At 40.4% G+C, this 22,354-nt stretch overlaps 1 protein-coding gene across 10 annotated transcripts in view; it reads right to left on the bottom strand.

The window, feature by feature from the left end:
* Positions 1-22,354, bottom strand: part of mllt10 (MLLT10 histone lysine methyltransferase DOT1L cofactor) — a 298,105-nt gene that overhangs the window by 145,138 nt on the left and 130,613 nt on the right. For all 10 annotated transcript variants that reach the window (XR_011961382.1, XM_072575936.1, XM_072575937.1 and 7 more), the window contains 2 exons: positions 11,592-12,188; positions 4,792-4,967 (listed from right to left, as the gene is read on the bottom strand). Coding sequence is in view for 9 of the 10 variants with exons in the window: in XM_072575936.1 (XP_072432037.1) it covers positions 4,792-4,967; positions 11,592-12,188 (773 nt within the window). In the remaining variant the exon portion in view is untranslated. The remainder of the gene's footprint in view (positions 1-4,791; positions 4,968-11,591; positions 12,189-22,354) is intronic.

Below are 22,354 nucleotides of genomic sequence, written 5' to 3'. Positions count from 1 at the left end.
CATGACTCTGTTCCTTTTTCGCTCTCTCCAGAATGAAGTCCAAATGCCACAGTGAAAAATTTTGAAACTGAGTTCAATAAAAATAATAATTATGAACAAGGGGAAAAAAATCATTGCCAAGAAACCTGCTGGACCGCGTACAACAGAGTTTATGAATATTCCAAATGGAGGTGCTCAATGAGTCCGGCTTACACGCAACTGTAATCTTACACTATAGAGTCAATTCTTAACACTTGCAGAAGTGGCCTGTTTTAAAGTAAGTCATAAGCAAACTATTAAGTATAGGACAAGTTGATTCTAGTGTAGTACTGTGGGTACCATATTTTAGTAAGATTTAAATTGGTACCTATCTTTTGAAGGTGAGGGTTGGGGCATTGCTCAGAAGTAGAGCACAGGAGTACTTTTGATTCTGATCAATATTGCTTCCTCGAACATCAATGAAACAGGTGTATGGTCATGTATTCGGTTGCTACTGTAGAGCTTTGCTGTGTTCAATTTAGCTGCCACTTTTCCAACATGAGAAGAATGACTACACTTTAAAGCACTCAATGATAAAATGCTTTGGTACATCTTGGTACAAGATAAATGTGTACTATTCCTTTTCATTAAGAATAGACTACTATTTTTGGGCTAACACGAGTAAGGAAGAAATGTTGTCTTGCTAGTCTTGCTCACATCCAAAGCATAATTTTATCTTTAAAGTGGGGAATAGGAGAAGTAGCTTCAAATGGGCTGTTTTTTCTTATGGCAATTCCACAATGGACCAATCAGCTACCCAACTGAATGGCAAATGTGCCAAAAAACAGGCAAGATAGATAGTTGCAGAACTATCTTACCACTAAGAATTAGGTGTTACTGGGTCAACACAGAGAAAGATCTGACTCAGGTACAGCACCCGGACACCTGAAACACGAAGCAAGCATCTAAGAAAAATGAGGGTGGATACAAGACACAAAATTAATCACCAGGGTAAGTTACAGAACATTCATTCATTTTTTTTGAAATATTTTAAATGCTTCTGATGGAGCAAAGTACAATGAAATTAACAAGGAAGTAACTTCAGACAACATCAAGTCAGAGTAAGAGACGTACAACATGAAACGGACCCTTCGGTCCAACTTGCCCATACCGACCTTTTATCCTAACCTAATCTAGTGCCATTTGATGGCACTTGGCCCATATCCCTCCAAACCCCACCCACTCATATACCCACCCAGATACCTTTCAAATATTGTAATTGTACCAGCTTCCACCATTTCCACTGACAGCTCATTCCATACACGCACCACCCTGTGCATGAAACAGTTGCCTCTTTGGTCCCTTTTAAATATTTCTCCTCTCACTGTAAACCTATGCACTCTAGTTCTGGACTCTCCCATCCCAGGGAAAAGAACTTGTCTATTTAGCCTATCCATTCCCCTCATGATTTTATAAAACTTCTACAGTCAACCCTCAGCCTCCGATACTCCAGGGACAACAACCCCAGCTTATTCAGCCTCTCCCTAAGGTAAAGTGCAAAGCTGAGAGAGATTTACGGACATTGTCAAGGATAATGAAAGGAGTGATATATACTGGAAATTCTAAAATATTGTTAGAAAAGTGAGGCATATTGTCAAAGTTGTTAGTTTTGTACTCACTCAGACAAATACAAAAATGTCAAATTTCAAATAGTCACAACAATTTACAGTATGGAGAAAAAGAAAGGGTGTCAACCAGTTACTATGTCAACTCTGAGTTAGTCTGTAAATAAATCACGCCTACACAGAACAGGCTATGGCAAATGACGAACAGAAATGGGTCTTCCAGCAAAAGTGATACAATTGTATGATGCTACTTTCAAGCTAAAAGTCAAAAACTTCTAACCTGTCAAATAACCATGTTAGTGAAGGAATTTAACGTTCGTGAAAAATTGGTGCAAGAATGAAAGGAAAGGCATCCATCTTGCAGATGATGCTAAAGACCAAATGTGCTAACAGAAAAGGGACCGGACACTGGCCTGATCTTTAGATGCAAATATCAGAATGGGACTTCAAAAATCATCGAGTTACACTGCATCTCTGGTGAAAGTGTGCATTGAAGCAGACCGAATCAAATCACAATTCCTGCAAAAATTTCAGACCAAGGCATAGTCAGTGTTGCTGCTTTACAGAATGAAATAGTCTTATGTTGTAACAGAAGAACAAGATGGCACAGATACTACCCAGGGACTACAATGCCAAATAATCCAGTTGTTAATGGCTTTGTCAGCAGCAAAATCACAAGTATCACTGAGCCACATTAGCGTCATGAATGAAGCACTCCTGAATTTCAATATGCTTAATGGGCTGTGTGCAAAATTTTAATAAGTTTTAGTGAGAACACCAGCATGAGAAGACAAGATTCACATTGGCACTAGGCCGTATAGCAGATCTATGGGGGTCTACCTATACCAAATAGAACACAGCAGTTCAAGTGAGCAGCTCACTACCGCCTTGTCAAGTGCAAGAAATGCTGGCCCAGCCAGCAACATCTATTTCTCCTGAATAAACAAAAGAAAAATCCCAAAAATAAAGTCATGCCAAACATTAAGTCCCCAATAGGAGATTCTGCCCATGCCCATGTCAACAGGTAGATTTGTAAAGATGGAGTGAAGATACTTATCAATAATTTACGAACCAGTGTCCTATGTAAAGGATAAAGGCCAGTAGTGCGGGATGCATTCAGATCCCTAATAACAAATGAATTCAAAAGATGCCTGGGGAGGAAATAACACCCACATTACAGTGACATCAGAAGGTAGGAAGCCTGTACTTCAACTTTTAAATGCATGTTTCAACAAACTATCCACAGAGCATGTTACAGTAGAATAGAATTAGTAAAAGTTTCATGGACGAAAAGAAAAGTGGAAATATGCATTCTCTCTCACCTGATGCGGTGTGATGGCATTATCTAATTGTGGGATCTAATTCCTACATAAAGTATCATGAAATCATTCTAAAAAGACCGAACATCCAATTCAATGGAAAGAAAGATAAATTATTGTGGTGAGATGAGCCTGCAAGTTAAAATGTCAAATCTGATTCAGGGTATGATCCTTACAATGATACGATTAATCGTTTAGTCATTGAGACAAAACGACTAAAGCAATTCAAAGAACGTTTTGCACTGATTGCCAAAGCGAATCAATTTGACAGTATTTTTAAAATCTGTGATAGCAACTGAAGTACCTTTGCACAAACATTTCATTAAATAAGCCATGCAACATTAATGTAGTCTGAATTTCCAGTTGTTTTTCATATTTCAAAACTGCAACCACCCACGCCAGAGGCCTTAAAAGGGCATTTTAAACACCATGGTGGGACTTTGATATCTGAACCAATAGCCACATTTACTGCCAATCCTAATGGTTATTGGGAGGTGGTGGGTAGCTGCCATCTTGAACCACTGCAGTCCCCTTAATGGAGGTACCTCCACAATGCTGTTAAGGAGGGAGTTCCTGAACTTTGACCCAAAAATCAATGAATAAATGGTGATACATTTCCAAAGTCAGGATGCTGTTTGGTTTGCAGAGAATCTTGCAGGTGTTAAGTTCATATACATTTGCTGCTCCTGTCCATCTAAATGGTAGTAATCATGAGTTGGAAGGTATTGTGTAAGGAGGCTTGTTGAAATTCTGCAGGGCACATTATGGCACACATTACTGTCACAGTGGTGGAGGAAATCAATATGGCAATAACACAAATCAAGCAGATTGCTTTGTCCTGGATGGGATTAAACTTTTGAATATGTTTGAAGCTACACTCATCCAGACAAGTTGGGAATATTCCAACAAACCCCAGATGTCTTGTGGACAGTGGACTGGCCTCATGGAGTCAGGTCGTTGCAGGATTCATAGCCTCTGAACTGCTCCCCTGCACTCCAGGATGTTGATAGTGGTGGATTCAGTGATGGTGATGTTGTTGAATATCATGAGATGATTCTAAGTTCTCTATTATTGGAGGTAGCACATCTGTGATAAGAATGTTAGTTGTCGTTTGCCTTCCCATGCCTGAATACTGTCCAGATCTTGCTGCATGGTTTTTTCCACATTTCAACTCAGTGACCACCCACATCAATTCATATTTTATGCAGTATGAGTTGCATCCATTTTTGGAAGAACCTTTATTTTTAAAAAAGAGTCTTCAAAATTCATCACCATAATCAATGGTGCTTGTTGTTTATTGACTGGCACAAAAAGAATTACAGAATTTGTTGTACACAAAAATCATTTTATAACCTAATCAAATATTAGCTGTGAGCCTTTACCATTTATTTAATGGACATAATGAATGGTCGTTTAAAGTGAGGCAAACAATTAATACAATTTTCATTTAACTGTGCTAGAATAGCCAGTTCACAAAAGGGCTAAGTTCAATTTCCACTCCATTACTAATCTGACCCAGTCAGCAATTCAAATCATACATGGAGAGGTAGGTAAAAAGAAAATAATTCAGACATGATGCTCTGATCATTATTTCCTGCCAGAATTGTGCGAGTAAAAGCAGTACCTGTGATGACCCTACATTTAGTCTATTCTAACATTAACCAAAGAAGATTTGCCACACAGTTAAAATATCAAGGACATTATGTGCCCAGAGAACTGAGCACAGGCAGATGATTTTATGTTTTCCCCGAAAGTGACTGAGGGCACATTGGTAGAAAAAGGTGGGGTCAAAATAATATTGTATTCCAATAAAAAAGATCAAATTATATGTTTCATGCTACAGTTAAGCTAGGGTCTTTTAGTTCTTAAACCAGTAAATAATCTCTTACCTGGGTTGTAGAAACCATTGCTGCAACAGAAACAGGAGCTGAAGGTGATGTGCACACCTGCTGTGAATGGGCTGCACTTTGTGGAGGTAAAATAGAACTGGAAAGTGGAGTACTGCAGCTCAAGCCTGGTAGAGTATTCTGCAGTGAAACTGGTGTGTCATTACTTGTGTAAACACCTGAAAAGAAAAACAGATTGTGCAAATCTCAGCTCAAAAATTAATCTAACTTACTATGTGAAGCTTCGCATTCATCAATGTGCTGCAATCATTTACAGAAATGCTCACTGAATGTTGTCCCATTTAGTATTGCTTTGCTTTAACACTGGTAAGATTTTAGATCTGGATAATTTAAGTGTGACTTGATTTGATTTTGACTATATTAAAACCAAAGTCACAACATCAAGTTATAATCCAACAGGTTTGGATTAAAAAAAAGAGTAGAGAGGTGCTCGAAAAGCACAGGTCAGGCAGCATCATAGGAGCATAATATGAAGGGGTCCTGCCCAAAATGCCGATTTTCCTGCTCCTCCGATGCTGCCTGTCCTGCTGGTGCTTTTCCAGCACCACTTTAATCTTGACTCTAATCGCCAGCATCTGCAGTCCTCACTTTCGCATAAGTTTGGATAAAAACCTGGTGTCACGTGATTTTTGACTTTATCCACTCCAGTCCAACACCAGCGTCACCACGTGGTTTTAATGTAGTTTATCATGCCTCAGTCAACTGATGCCATTTCAGCAAAACATTTCCTCCACTCTGACTTGAGGCTGCTCACCACATACTGCTACCCATAATAAGGGATGCCAGGGATGTACATAGTTTTCAATATCTTTGTTGATAGAAATCATCCATTTAATTATTTCTGCTGACAATTGTAAAAAAAGTTTTCATTCAACTTTAGTGACTTTTTAAAAAAAACATAAAAAACACTTTTGAATGGAAGTTGTGTCAAATAACTATTCTTGTCATTTTATCATGCTCAACAATTTTTTTTAAGATTGGACATCAGTCCAAGTCTGGATATTTCCAGATCTCGCTGTATTTGAATGTTGACTGCTTCAATATCTGAAGCATTTCTTATCTATTTCACCCCAATATTTACAGAAACAATCCCGGCAGAATTTCTTGGTTTTTCGGCTCGCCTTCCACTGTTCACGTTCCCTGACATCACCATACCACCCCACACCCATCACCATCATCCATTATCAACAGCACATGCACCAAACATTTCAACCCTCCACGTGGCCCAGGCACAGATCACAGATTGGTCTTCAATTGGTCAAAAAAACAGCATAAATAAGCCAAGTCTTGTAGGAGCAAATTACTGCAGTTGTAAGAATCTATGCTGAAAACAAGAAATGTTGGAGATCACAATGGGTCAGGCAGCGTCCATGGAGAGAAAGTAAGCTAACAGGGAGTCTGGATAACAACATCAGAGCTGGCGTGAAGTGTGGAGGGGCCAGCATTTATGCAATTGTGGGGGGGGGTGCATGGGAACACCAGAGCTGCAGGAAAGTCAGGGTCATGCTTGCACATGGACCAGAGGTGATTTTAACACAGCGTCCCACTCATGCCCACATTTCTGTCCTCAGCATGCTGCAATGCTCCAACAAATTACAGCACAAACTGGAGGAACAACATCTCATCTTCAGACTAGGTACCATACAAACTTCTGGACTTGATAGTGAGATCAACACCTTCAAACTGGGAACCCATCCCCATTCTTGCCCTTCCTTTTAGCTTTAATTTTACATCTGTCAACATGCCCTCTTTCCGCTTCCCCAACCCCGGTGGGACTGTTTTCTCCCCCCAAAGTGCCACTTAGACAAACACTTTGTTCTGCCATTCTCACATTCTGATCACTTCATCTAAACTAGCAACATCCTTCCTGTCCCACCCCCCACCCCCACCACTATTGCATAAATGCTCCTCCCTCCACACTTCATGCCAGCTATGACAAAGTCATCTAGACTCGAAATGCTAGCTTGCCTTCTCTTTGTGGATACTACCTGACCCGCTGTGATCTCCAGCATTTTATTATTTTCAAGCCAAGTATTGTTATCGATTCTATCGCATCACAAAACTTACATTGTGTGATTAACTGTACCCTTTCCTAACTTTTCTCTCCTGTCCTATACAACATAGGACCAAATAGTGCATTTTCCACTGCTCATGTTGTAAGACATTTATTTTAACCTTCCATCTTGCTTGTAAAATCTTCATCTGTGTCTCAAGTTATTTACATTTTTCAAAAATATTTCCAGTTTATTTCTCAAAATGTAAGTTTCTCTGTTGCTGAAACGGATGCATCGCTGACAAGCTTTATCTTCCTATCATCACAATGCTCAACTCATCAATACTGTTCACTACCTTTAATGTCAGCAGTGTCTCAGAAACATTGATCATAAATATTGAGGACACCAGGAAGAACTTCGGTGGTTTTGTACAATATAGTATCATGTGAACATTTACCTCTACCTCAGACAGCAGATAGGGACTCAGTTTCAAAAGACATCAACATTGACAATGCAACATTTTCCAATGTTGCAATAAAGTGTCAGCCTACAATCTGTGTTGAAATTTCTCAACTGCAACTTGATTCCTTGAACAATGATGCAGAGGTGACAGAAGGAGACATAAATAAGGTAAGTGGTACGATGTTAAGAGAAATGCAGGAGCAAAATGGTGTGCAGAAAACTTCGGAAGGTGACATTACAAATATATAAGGTTGTCAGTAAACTATAAACTTTAATACATCACTGGTAGACAAAACTAGAGTACTATGTACAGTCCAACACAATACTTCTGAAAGGTTATCAAGCTCATAAACAGGATGTAGAGGAGCTTTGCTTGGAAGGCATTACAGATGAGGTACTCCTGCTAGGAGACATGAGAGAAGCTGAATTATTCTCTTTAGACCAGAGATGATAAAGAGAGAGTTTTCACAAAAGAGATGTATAAAATAAAACGGTTTTGCTAGATCAAAAAAATGTAAATTGTTGGCATTGATAGGAAGCACGACAACCAGAAGAGGCAGATTTAAACTAATTTGGCAGAAAATTGGCAGAGGTGTGATTAGGTTTAATGATTTGGAAGCACTATCTGAGAGATTCTTCAACTTAAAAGAGAAATTGGATAAAGGTTTGGGTGAAAAAAATGCATGGGCTTGGGCAGAGGAGAATAGGAATGTTTGCTTCAATTTTCTGACACTTTATGTAAAGTGTTTAATTATACCTATTTCAATGTAACAAATAAAAACAGAAAAATATTGCTAATGAAATGGGGATCTCCTTTAAAATATCATATGTTCAGTTTTATGAAGTCAAAATCCAACAAAACCTGATTCTGTAAACACTGTTGATTTGCTGGTTCTGAAGACAGAACATTCTTCTTTGAATTAAGATCCATGGTAATTGTTTGCAAAAAGGATTCAAAGACCAATTTCCTTGTACCTGGTTTCATTTATGCCTCGGGTCTCATTAAATTATGGAAGGAAACAATGCTTTTGTGTACTGCATTAATACAAGGCAAGCGGCTATTGACCCAGAAAATGCATTCAACTTGATACATGAATTCTTGCATTTATTTAGTTTAAGCTTCCTGAAGCCTGCAAAATTGTTGTACTTAGCACATAGGTTACAAACTAGACAAAAACTCCAAGCATTGGCAAAGGAGTTAAAAATAAAACAAAAACTTCCAGCATTTTCTGTTTTGAACATAGATTTTCAGCAACTTCAGTATTTTACTTTTAGACTTTCAGAATATTCCAAAAGTTACAAAGAAAAATTGAAAATCATGGCAAAGAAATTCCAAAGAACAGGGGTCAAGGCAAAGGAAATGGGAATGGTCAAAGAACACAGTCAAAGTAAGGGATAGGAGGTAAAACTGGATGAAACTCAGGATGGGACAAGAAGCTTAACAGCATTAAGATAAGAAATAGATTTTAAATTCAAAGCAATGAGCAGTTGGAGTCTAAAATATGTCATTGTGTATTAGAACAGTTGAAGGTTGCGCAAGGAGGAAGTTGGAAAGTATTTAGTTAATTACTTTACCAACACTATTCTTAAGGGTTTATTTAAAAAAAAGCAATTTTAATGTCCAACCAGTTAATGTCATTTATATAAATGATTCTGATGTGAACACTGGAGGTATGGTTACTAAGCTTGCAGATGACACCAAAATTGGTGGTGTAGTGGTCAGCAAGGAAGGTTACCTCAGAGTACAGTGGGATCTTAATCAGATGGGCCAGTGGACTGAGGAGTGGCAGACTGAGTTTAATTTTGATAAATGTGAGGTGCTGCATTTTGGAAAGGCAAATCAGAGCAGGACTTACCCTTACACTTAATGGTAAATTCCTGGGGAATGTTGCTAAATAAAGAGACCTTGGAGTGCGGGTTCACAGTTCCTTGAAAGTGGAGTTGCAGGTAGCTACGATAGTGAAGGCGGCATTTGGCATGCTTGCTTTTATTGGTCAGTGCATTGAGCATTCAAGTTGGGATGTCATGCTGCAGCTGTACAGGACATTGGTTAGGCCGCTTTTGGAATTCTGCACTCAATGCTAGTTTCCCTCCTATAGAAATGATGTTGTGAAACTTGAAAGGGGTTCAGAAAGATTTAGAAGGATGTTGCCAGGGTTGGAGGGTTTGAGCTATCAGGAGAAGCTGAATAGGCTGGGGCTGTTTTCCCCACAGCGACGGAGATTGAAGGGCGATCTTATAAAAGTTCATAAAATCATGAGGGGCACGAATAAGGTGAATAGCCAAGATCTTTTCCCAGGGTAGCGGAGTCCAAAACTGGAGGGCATATGTTTAAGTGAGGAGAGAAATACTTAAACAGGACCGAAGGGACAACTTTTTCACACAGAGGGTGGCGCTTGTATTGAATGAGCTGCCAGAAAAAGTGGTCGAGGCTGGTTACAACATTTAAAAGGCATCTGGATGGGTATATGAATAGGAAGGGTTAAGAGGGATGTGGGCAAAATGTTGGCAAATGGGACTAGATTAATTTAGGATAGCTGGTCAGCATGGATGAGTTGGACCGCATGGTCTGTTTCAATGCCATATAGCTCTGACTCTATGAACACATCAACAAATTTACTAATACCTTTAAGAAAAGGAACCCACCATTTCCAGTGACCAATTCAATTCCACACTACTATAAGTTGACTCTTAATTCTCTCCTCTGTTATGAAGCTAAACATCGAAACAGAATGCAAACAAGTACAGCCAAGACCATTCGATCCTACTAAATTCTCTTTCCTAACATTGGGTCTTGGGACAAAGTTCGGAGTGTGTCAAAATTGCCAGCTGCCCATAGACAGGCCAAACAACCATCAAATACAACCATATCTACTGAATTCTCAGACTATCATCGCTAGCCTGTGGAAGTCTTGTCCCATCAGGAACATGGATAGAGAGTAATCTCTGGATGACTCTTTGATTGTCTTAACCATTTCAGCTACTGCTTTTAACATTTTGCAAACCAGAATATTATACAAGTGCAAGTTACAAGATGAAAAAGGAGATTACAGAATTGATGCTGAAATAGTTAGCACTAATTTCCACCCAGCATTACTACTGGCAGTGGTAGAACATACCATAGGAAGTAGTACAGGGCTACATAGTAAAAACCTTAAGTGAACACAGTCTGCTTGTCACTTAAAATACTTTTTTTAAAAATCAGCTTCTTTAATCTTATCCTATTGGTGACAATAAACTTAATAAATTCTACCATTACCAATACAGCTTATTTCCAGCTCAACAACATTTTCCACTTAAAGGCCTTTTCTGAAACCTTTGTCCATACTTTTCACATCTCCAGATCTCAATATTCTTACTGTAGGCTTTCCAACCTTCTTTCTATGCAACCTTCAACTGTTCCAACACATGATTACCTATTTTGTACTCTAGTTGCTCATTACATTGATTTTAAAATCAATTTCCTATCTTAATACTCTCAAGGTTCTTGCCCCACCTTATGCTTAAAGTTTCATCCAGTTTTACCTCCCATCTTGACCGTGGTTTCTGTCCATTCCTATTTCTTTTGCCTTGACCTGTTCTTTGGAATTCCCTTTCCGTGACTTTCAGTTTCTCTTTCTAGTGTTTGGAATATTCTGAAAATCCAAAAGCAAAATACTGAAGAAGCAGAAAATCTAATGTCAAAACAGAAAATGCTGGACGTACTATGATGGCTGTGTAAAGAGAATTGACTTTTTAGATCAATAACCCAGTTCTGATGAAAGATAGTTGACTGGAGGCATATTTCTGTTTCACTCTCTGTAAAGACTGCCAGATTTGCAGCATTTTGTGCTTTTCATAGAATTATAGAAGCCCTAGAGTGTAGAAGTGCCATTCGGCCCATCCAGACCACACTGACTCTCCGAATACCTGTCCACCCAGACCCACCCTCCTACATTATCCCTGTAACCCACATTTGCCACAGCTAACCCACCTAGCCTGGACAGTAGATGGACAATTTAACATCTTATTAATAACACCCCACAAATTCTTTGATCATAATAATTTACCCCATATCAAAGCGACTGTATAGTGTAAATAACTAGAATAGAATCCTCTGCAACACTTTTGACCATACCAAGGTGGAAGTGCGCAGGCAAGTATTGGGGAGGGGGGGGGGGGGGGGGGGGGGGGGAGGGGGGAGTGGGGTAAAGAGAGAAGGAAATGAGGGAGGCTGGAGCAAACCAAGGGAGGATGAGCAAAAAGGAGATGAGAAGACTAGTAGATAGATGATTTTATTTAAACACTAAAGATTTTTTTTGTACACAAGTATATGCAAACACCCACCTGAACCTGCTGGAGATGAGCTGACACTAAGATTCTGTAAACTTCCATTTCGGAGTAGGGATGGAGATTTCTGCAGACTTACACTTGCCACACTGCCTGCAGCAGATGTAACTGATGACGATGGTGATGCAGACGAGAGAGAAAGCTGAGAAACGTTATCTTTATTTTTACTTCCTTTTGGTCTGCCAGGTCCATGTTTGTACTTTTTATTTCCCTTTCTCTTTTTTTCTTTTACTGCCTCTTCCTCCCCGACTGAATTTTGAGCTCGTTTATACCCTGATACACCACTTGAAGTAACAGTAGTAACATCAGAAATGTCTTTATCTTCACAACCACTCTCAGTGTGTTTTGAATGTTCAATGTTTATTATTTCAGGAGGTCCAGATGTTGGTGGGAGGCCCAGCACAGGACTATTACTAATTAAAGTCCCTTCTTGGTCAAGAGTTTCTCCTTTAGCTGTCTCTCTGTTTGAGGACTGTTGTGAATTACTGAAACTATCACTTCTTGTATCTGGTTCAGTGAAAGTTTGAAACTCTTGCGGTGATTGGACTGAACTGCCAGATGATTTTATGCTGGATGGGGTTCCTATTAGATTGCCTGTAACAACAAAGAAATTCACTTATGAAGCTCTATGAGTAAGGTGAATGAAAAAAAGTAGTACTGAATTTTGATTTCTTAATTGCTCTATAAAATGAATAGTTTAAAACTGAAATGTCAAAATTAGCTTTAAGCAAATAAAATTGAACACCGATTTCAGTAATTTGCTTTTTCCAACTTTAAAAGATCGGTTTAAAATCTTACATCCCATTTACAAAATCAGCTTCACAAATAATTTTCACAGCATATTTTTTACAATGTAATTAAAAGTGCATACACTACAAAAACAATATTTGCTGGGTAGCATTCCTTAGTTCTAAAACCTAAGCCGTGATTCTGAAGACATGCAAAATAAAGACTTCTTGATGACTAATTCTCCAGATTAATTAAGCAATGGCAAGTATATTTTAATTAGTCAGGTATTCCAACAAGGTATTGATTTTTTAAAAAGTGTTAGACTTAGTTTTATGAATTAATCTTTTTTTTAAAAAATCATTCCGTGGATGTGGTCATCGCTGGTTGGCCAACATTTATTGGCCGGCCCCTAGTCACCCTTGAGAAGGTAGTGGTGAGCTGTCGTCTTGATCCATTGCAGCCTATGTGGACACACAATGTCATTAGAAAGGGAATTCCAGCATTTTGAACTAACACTATAGGAACAGTGATATATTTCCAAGTCTGAATGGTGAATGGCTTGGAGGGAACTGGCAGGTGGTGTTCCCATGTATTTGCTGCCAAGTCCTTCCAAATGGAAGCAGTCATGGATATGGAAGATGCTGTCTAAACAGCCCTGGATGAATTTCTGTAGTGCATCATGGAGATGGCACACAGTGCAGCTACTGAGCACTGGTGCTGAGGGACTGAATGTTTATGGGTGCAGTGCCAATTTAGTGAACTGCTTTGCCCTGAATGATGTCAAGTTTCCTGAGCGTTGTTAACCATTTTGCTCTCCGAGGCCCTCTAAATCACTGATACTAGTCTTTTGATTCACCCCTATGCAATATTAAAAAGACAGTTAAAGGTACTTAAACTATAGGCTTTGACATTATCCCAGCTGTGATACTGAAGATATATGCTCCACAATATTTGAATACTTCATCAGGCTGTTTAAGGAGAACTACATCATTGGTACCTACTCAAATTGCCCAGGTATGTGATACCCTGAAAATGGAGGACAAAACCAATCCAGTCACCAATTAAGCCAGTCTACTCTTGACCATCAGTGAAGTAATAATACATGTCATTACCAGGATTATCAGGTAGTGCTTTTGCACAATAACCTGCCCATCAATATTCAGTTTGGGTTCTACCAGAATCATTTATTTGCGTCAACACAGGCAGAGTTGAATTAAAGAGGAGGTGAGGTGACAATGACTGCCATTGACATAAACACAGCATCTGACCATAATGAAATCAAGGAACTCTAGTAACATGAAATGAATGGGAATCGGGGTAAATTCAAGTCATATTTAGTACAAAATAACATGACTAGAATCACTGGATGCCAATTATCTTAGATGGCATACTTTCCATTCACTGTATCAATTTATTCAACACAGGAATAAAAAGCCCACTTAATTAGCACCCCACTTACCATTTTGAAAGTCATGTGCTCCCCAACAACACTTAATCACAGTAGTACATAAAGCTAGAACACACACACTGCACCAATTCACCAAAACTCTTTCAACAGCACCTTCTAAATGCCACTTAGAAGGACAGGGCAATAGATGCATAAGGATACCATTGCCAAGTTGCACTTCAGCCACAACCAGTCCCAAGTTGGAACTACATCGCTATCCCTTTACTATAACTGGTCCCAAAGCCTGGAAATCCCCTCCAACATTATTGCAAGTGTATTTATACTAGATGGACTGTTCAAGAAAGCAATTCACTGCTGTCACATAGGCATCTAGGGATGGACAACAAATGCTGATCTTGCCAGTAATGTTCACATTCTATCCATGGAAAAAGTTATTCTCACACCCAAGTCATCTTTTCACATACCACTTAACCTACATCACATAATTAGTTATAAGCTGAGGATTGTGCAAGTATTCATCTCATACTTTCCCAACTTTCTCAAAGGACAATCTCTTTCTGCTTTCAGATGATCAAGAATTGCAATCTGCCCACAAAATGGGGGAACTGCAAGAATCAAAGGATGGTAGCGAAAAAGGAGGAATATCACACTCAGAACTGATGGTATGAACGTTACTTGCCTCTTGTCAATGAGCTGCCAGGTTGGCAGGCAACAATCTTCATGACTCACACCGACACAGAATTCCTTTTGTTGCTGATACATCTGTGTGTGTGTGTGTGTGTGCGCGCGTGCGCGCAGTAATTCTAGCACACTAAATGGCACCCTGCAGGATGGGGGAAAACCCTGCAAATCTGGTGAAGCCATGTCTTCATGCTTCAAATCCATTTTCTCAGAATACATAGCCTCACTGATCTCACCTAAATAGTTGTTCATGAAAACTGGGTGAGGGTGTAAACATGACCTGCTTTGGTCTGGAGTAAGTCCCAATAAGTGATTAGTGGCCATAATCAATTTCACAGCTCCTTGTTATGCCATCCTTCTCCTTGTCTGAGGATATGCTTGTGGATGCAGAAAGTGGCCGATTACAATAAGAATGCCCTTAGTGAATAAGATTTCTAAAATACTGTTTCTCAGGGGAACTGCACCCCCTAACACCTTCAGTGAAATGTAGTCTACTCTGAAGAGCCCTTTCCTGCTGCTGCTTCCCTATTTGGCCTGCTCTATTCCTTCTGTGACATGCTGGAGGCAAAAGGTTTATACATTCTACTGTACTATGATTGGATACAAGTTATGAAGAAAAGGTAAAGTTCTATAGCATGTACGATACTATTCTCAATAGACCGAAGTAACTTTAAATAACTCTGGAAACCACCAAAATACTTCTAGAATCAAAGCAAAAACCAGCAGAAAATCAAATCACAAACATAATGCAGTTGATGATTCTTTTAAAAGTGCTTATGACACTTATGCTGGCTGCTGAACTCATTGTGAGCTGCTCAAGGTTAAGAAAGGGCAAGCTGGAACATTACACTCCAAATTGGTAGTGCTAGAGTCAAATAGGTTGATTGAGGTCATGATTGAGCCTCCTTCGCCATACTTCAAAACTTACTACTCATCCACACTAAAATTACGTTTCAAATTGAGAAATTGTTGTAAGAACTCAGCAGGTCTAGCAGAATCTGAGCAGAGAAAGAGTTAACATTTTGGGTCCAGTGAAGTTTCTTCAGAATTGTTATGATGATTTACTGGACCTGAAATATTAACGTGGCTTTCACTCCACAGATGCTGCCAGGCCTGCTGAGTTTTTTTTAGCAATTTCCAATTTCCAGCATCCGCACTTCTTTGGTTTGTCTGAAATTATGTTTGACAGGTCTAACAAAAGTACACACTTGCACTGCAGGCACCATTTTGAAGGAAAAATAGCATTTGTAGAACCAGAAAAACATGCCAGGTAGTTGAATTTCACAATCTGAATCTTTAACATCATAAAGTGCATTGCATATGTGATTATTAACCATACGAAAGGTAAACAAAAATATTGGCAATGTTTCCTGTATCTTACACCTTTGCCATCTGTTTTTTTCTTGCCTCCTTTGTCGTTACACCTGTTTAAAAGAACAATGATCTACTTGCTTATTTCAGACCATAAGCAAAAAGATTGTCACTTGAAAATACAGAACAACCTCAGTTATCTGAATTTCAGATTATCTAAACAAGATATCAAAGTCCTGTAAAAATGTTTCAAAAAGATGTTATCAACACTAGTGCAACAATCGCGATCGGGAAATCTGAGTGCATTAGCAAGGAGGATGATGAGTTGACTGCAACAGCATTTGGGATTTTAAATGGTCTAATGTTTATGGAGTAGGGCTGGGGGTTCGAGGAAGGATGATCAGAAGAGCATTCCAGTAATCAAATAAGATTGAAAATGAATGGATAGAATTTCACCTGGTCTGAAATGGTGAGAATGTTGTCAGAATTGCGATGAGAATTTTGAATGGTGTTTCAATTTGAAAACTGGCGAATGAAATAAAATCAGGATGAGTGAGGAGTTGGTACTGGGCGATAAAAAAGGTGGATTATGTATTTCCAGTGTTTTAATTGCAGGAAATTATGACCAAGCGAAATTGCCAAAAATATCCATATTTACTGTGATGCAACTAATTTTAAAGATAGTAAGTATTTGAAATTTAAAAATTACTTCATGTTAGATACAATTATTCTGACTCATACCTGCTGTGAAGCAAAACATTGTGTCTAAAGACATATTTGTCTAAGATTGATAAAATTGATGCCAACAATATACATCTAATAGATGCATCATTTGAAGTGTACACAAAACTGTGATTGGAGCAGTGGAGCAAAGAAACACAAGCACCTCAAGCAACAGCGGCTGGATACTTTCTTCGAAAAATAATAACTGACCTCCACCTCAATGAATGTTATTTACACAAAAAGTGATTTTATTTGTAAAATACCATGAATTTTTTTGGCAATATCCAGTGTTTGCATACACTATCGATTAAACGAAATAAAAACTCCACATGCTGTTTTTACATAATTATGTTCAGCATGGCTTCCTTTGTTTACCAGACCAGTTATCGAACAAAATACTCCCCGTCCATCTCGTTGGGATAATCAAGGTTGTTCTGTACTTTGTTTATCAAATATGCTCATGAGCAGTCAGATGACTAAAGATCGCTTGTCAAAATAATATTTTCCTCAGCAGAACAGGGAGAAGCAACTGGGGGTGTAGGGAAAATAAGGAAGAGTAATAGAGAAATGCACAGAAAGACAGAGGAAGGGAAAAAGAAATTTGCATTTCAAAAGAACTAAAACAATCTAGTCTCAGAGCCTCTCTCATCTATTTAACATAATTTATTATTTTATGGCATTGACAAGCTGGCAGCATTTGTTCCTCATCCCCAATTTCCCTTGAAGTAAGGAAGGCCACTTAAAAGTCATTTCATTGAAAATGATTCCTGATGAAGGGCTTATGCCCAAAATATCGATTCTCCTGCTCCTTGGATGCTGCCTGACCTGCTGTGCTTTTCCAGCACTACATTATCGACTATTAAAAGTCAACCATGTTACTATGGGTCCAGAGTCTCACGCAGACAGAAGTGGGTCAGGAGAACTAGATGGGTTTTGACAATAGTAAGGAATGGTCTTATAATGACTATGACTCACTTGTACATTCCAGATTTATGAATTAAATTTAAACTCAATTAACTGCAATGGTAATATTTAAATTAATATCTAAGACTCTGAATTGCTAGTCTAATGACTGTACCAGAATGCTACTATCTACCCTCTAAAAGCCAGACTTTCCTCTTAATGAAGATGTGCAAACTCAGTTATTCTTTAGGCTTTAACAACTTCTCTGCTTCCCTCCCTAACTGAATTCACTGAACTCGAGTGCCCCGTTAACCAACAGTCAGCTTCAAATTCAACATGCAACACTATTTGTTGCCTTTCTAACTCAGTCTTCACTCCTATTACACAAATTGCTAGTAAAATAGAACAGATATTTTTAGATGAGGTTCCAATTCTGTTTGAGCACAATCACCTTGAGGTGGATAGTTATGGGCTCGAGTCTCACTTCAGAGACCTCAGCATCAAATTTACACTGAAAATCCAATGAGAATTGAGGGTTCCACATTCTTGGATGTTATGTTTTAAATGAGGTGTTTACTTCAAGATCTTGTTTGTGTAAGCAGATGTTAAAAGTTCTCGGCATTATTTTTACCAAGCAACAAAAAGTTCTTCACCTCTCAGCATCCTAAAATTTATGCCACATTCACTGACAAAGCAGATTATCAAGTCATGAAGTTTGCGATCAGTGGGACTTAGGTATGCACAAACTGGCAGATGCGTATTTCATATTATAACATTTCATGCATCAGCAACTCTTACCCATGAAAGATAGGGACGGCCCCCATTCTGAACAGAGTGTTGAGGAGAAAGGGCGGAAAGAAGCGAGGGCTGCCGGGTAAGTCAGTTTCTCCCACTTAAAAAGGACTTACCTCGAGAGTCGGGCCTCCATTTTGAACACAGGAGAGAAGGCAGAGTTTTTAAATGGATGAGATCTAAACCAGAGATCCAACTCCCTCCCTCCCACCCACCTCCTCTAACCTTACTAAGAATCTGTAAACTCGGTAAGTTTTCAGGTTCTCCTTTTTTTTCCCCTTTTCTTCTCTTCCTTGTTTAGTCCTGTGTGGGCTTTCAGATTAGCGGGGTATTGCATGTTCCTCCTGCTGAATGTGGCAGTTGAGACACACTACATGTCTCTGCCGACCACATCTGCAGGAAGTGCGCCCAACTCAAGCTCCTTGAAAAAAAAGTTGGGTGAACTCTGGATCATTCAGGAAACTGAGGGAGAAATTGAGAGGATGTACAGGGAGGTGGTCACTCCTCAGACACAGGATAAGGACAGCTGGGTTACAGTCAGGGGGAGGAAAGGAAACCAACAGATAGAGCAGTTTTGGATACTGCTGGTAGGGACAGTCTACCAGGGAAGAGCCTTAGTTATCAGGTCTCTGTCACTGAGGCTCAGAAGGGAAGGGGGAGAATAGAAAAGCACTAGTGGTAGGACACTCAATAGTTAGACGGTTTGACAGGAGACACCGTGGTCAGGAACGGTATTCCCGGAAAGTATGTTGCCAGGCTCCGGGATGTCGCCGCTCGGGTTTACAGGATTCTGAAGGGGGAGGGTAAGCAGCGAGAAATCATAGTCCGTATTGGCACCAATGATATAGCCAGGAAAAGGATTGAAGATCTGACAAGTGACTACAGAGAGCTAGGTTGGAAGCTGAAGAGCAGGACGAGTAGAGTAGTGATCTCAGGTTTGCTACCGGTGCCACAAGACAGTGAGGCAAGGAACAGTCAGCAAGTGCAGCTTAACACATGGCTGCAAAGCTGGTTCAGGATGGAGGGCTTCAGATACCTAGACCATTAGGTATCCTTTTGGGGAAGGTAGGACCTGTGCGAGGAGGACAGACTGCACTTGAACTGGAAGGGCGCAAATGTTCTGGATGGGAGATTTGTTTGTGTGGTTCGGCAGGGTTTAAACTAGTTTGGCAAGGGGGTGGGACCCAGAGCTACATACCTGAGAGGGGGTAGTTGTCGATGGGGCAGTGACAGGATGTGGTGAATCTATATCAGGAAGGTTTTTCACATAATGAAACAAAGGGATCGGTTAAAGTGCGTCTGCTTTAACACAAGGAGCGTCAGAAATAAGAGTGATGACTTACAGCATGGATCAGTACTTGGGACTATGATACTGTGGCCAAAATGGAGACATGGGTTTCACAGGGGCAGGAATGATTGATAGATATTCCAGGGTTTAGAACATTTAAAAAGAACATGGAGGGTGGAAAAAGGAGAGGGTGTAGCATTGCTAATCAGAGAACTCATCACAGCTACAAAAACGAAGGTCGTTCAGGAAGGTTTGTCTACTGAGTCAGTATGGGTGGAAGTTAGGAATAGCAAGGGAGCAGCCACCTTAATGGGGATTTTCTACAGACCCCCTAACAGCAGTAGGAGATTGAAGAACTCGTAGGCCAGCAGATTTTGGAAAAATGTAGATGTAGCAGGGTTGTTGTTATGGGTGACTTCAACTTTCCCAATGTTGACTGGAACCTCCTTCATGCAGATGGTTTGGATGGAATTGTTTTTTCAGGTGTGTTCAGGAGGGTTTCCTTATTCAGTATGTGAATAGGCCGACAAGGGGAGAGGCCATTTTGGATTTAAAGCTCAGTCATGAGCCATGACAGGTGTCAGTTGGTGACAGTGACCACAACTGCTTCACTTTTACCATTGCCTTGGAGAGGGAAAGGAGCAGTTACCAAGGGAAGATATCTAATTGGGGAAGAGGAAATTATGACGCTGTCAGACAGGAGTTCAGAAGTAGATTGAGAACAACTGCTCCACAGAAAGGGCACAGACATGTAGAGACTGTTTAAGGAGCAATTGTTGCGAATGATGCACAAATGTGTTCCTCTGAGACGGGCAAGAAGGGGTAAGATTAAGGAGCCTTGGATGACAAGAACAGAGGAGCTTCTCGTCAAAAGGAAGAAGGCAGCTTACGAAAAGTGGAAGCAGCAAGGATCCAGCACAGCTTTAGAGGATTACAGAGTTGCTGGAAAGGAGCTCAGAAATAGACTGAGGAGAGCCAGGAGGGGGCATGAAAAAGGCTTAGCAGGAAGGATTATAGAGAACCCAAAAGGCATTTTACTAATACGTGAGGAATAAGAGAATGATCAGACAGAAAGTAACGCCGGTCAGGGGTGGCATAGGGAACTTGTGCGTGGAGTCTGAGCAGATAGGGGAAGCCCTAACTGAGTTTTTGCTTCGGTTTTCACAAAGGAAAGCGACCTTGTTGTGAATGAGAACTTTGAGGAACTGGGAAACAGGCTTGAACAGATCAAGATTGACGAATTTGATGTGCTGGAACGTTTGGCAAACATTAAAGATTGATAAGTCCCCAGAGCCAGACCAGATTTATCCTAGGTTGCTCCGGAAAGCGAGAAAAGAGGTTGCTAAGCTGTTTACGAAGATCTTTGCTTCCTCAGTCTCCACAGGAGTCATACCTGAGGATTGGAGGGAGGCGAATATTGTTCCTCTTTTCAAGAAGAGGAACAGGGAAATCCCTGGCAATTACAGACCAGTCAGTCTTACGTCTGTGGTCAGCAAGGTTTTGGAAAGAATTCTGAGGGATGGGATGTATGATTATTTGGAAAAGTATAGAGTGATTAAAGGCAATCAGCTTGGCTTTCTCAGGAGCAAGTCATACCTCACAAATCTTATTGAGTTCTTTAAGGAGGTGACACGACAGGTCGATGAAGGTCGAGCAATGGATGTGGTGTAAATGTACTTCAGCAAGGCAAGGCATTTGATAAGGTTCCCATGGTAGGCTCATTCATAAAGTCACCAAGAATGGGATACGGGGAGATTTGGATGTCTGGATTCAGAATTGGTTGGCTGACAGAAGGCAGAGAATGGTTGTAAATGGAAAGTATTGTGTCTGTAGATCAGTGGTGAGTGGGGTCCCGCAGGGCTTTGTTCTTGGGCCAATGCTCTTTGTAGTTTTTATAAAATGATTTGGATGAGGAAGTTGAGGGGTGGGTTAGTAAATTTGCTGATGACACAAAGCTTGGAGGTGTTGTTATTGTATCGAGGGCTATTGTGACATAGACAGGATGCAGAGCTGGGCTGAGAAATGGCAGATGGAGTTCAACATGGATAAATGCGAAGTGATGAATTTTGGAAGGTTGAACTTGAATGCTGAATATAGGATTAAAGACAGGATTCTTGGCAGTGTGGAAGAACAGAGGGATCTTGGTGTTCAAGTGCATAGTTCGCTCAAAGCTGCCATCCAAGTGGACAGGGTTGTTAAGAAAGCATATGGTGTTTTGGCTTTCTGTTTTTGTTCCTGATTGACAGTCATTGGTGCTACCTCGTGCTCCCGCGAGGAGGTTGAGCAGTTCATCAACTTCACCAACACATTTCACCCCGACCTTAAATTCACCTGGACCATCTGACACCTCCCTCCCCTTCCTGGACCTCTCCATCTCCATTAATGACGACCGATTTCACACATTTTTTTTGTTTACAAAACCACCCACTCCAACAGCTACCTGGATTACACCTCTTCCCACCCTACCTCCTGCAAAAATTCAAACTCCATATTCCCAATTCCTCTGCCGTCGCTGTATCTGCTCCCAGGAGGACCAGTTCCACCACAGAATGCCTCCTTTACAGACCGCAATTACCCTTCCCATGTGATTGAAGGTGCCCTCTAACACATCTCATCCACATCCCTCACCTCCACACTCAAACCTCAACCCTCCTAGTCCTCACCTTTCACCCTTCCAACTTTCGCATAAACCACATCATCCGCCGACATTTCCACTACCTGGTCAGGTCCACGCATCCCCCCCCCCCCCCCCCCCCCACCCCCCCAAACAAACCACCCTCCCGTCCTGGCATCCGCCCCTGCCACTGCAGGAATTGCAAAACCTGCACCCACACCTCCTCCCGCACTTCCATCCAAAGCCCCAAAGGAGCCTTCCACATCCAAAGTTTCACCTGCACATCCACCAATGTCATTTATTGTATCCGT

This window comes from Chiloscyllium punctatum, chromosome 8, assembly GCF_047496795.1.
Source record: "Chiloscyllium punctatum isolate Juve2018m chromosome 8, sChiPun1.3, whole genome shotgun sequence".
Lineage (NCBI taxonomy): Eukaryota > Metazoa > Chordata > Chondrichthyes > Orectolobiformes > Hemiscylliidae > Chiloscyllium > Chiloscyllium punctatum.
The sequence above is the reverse complement of the archived record's forward strand: the minus strand, read 5'-3'. Positions and strand labels throughout refer to the sequence as shown.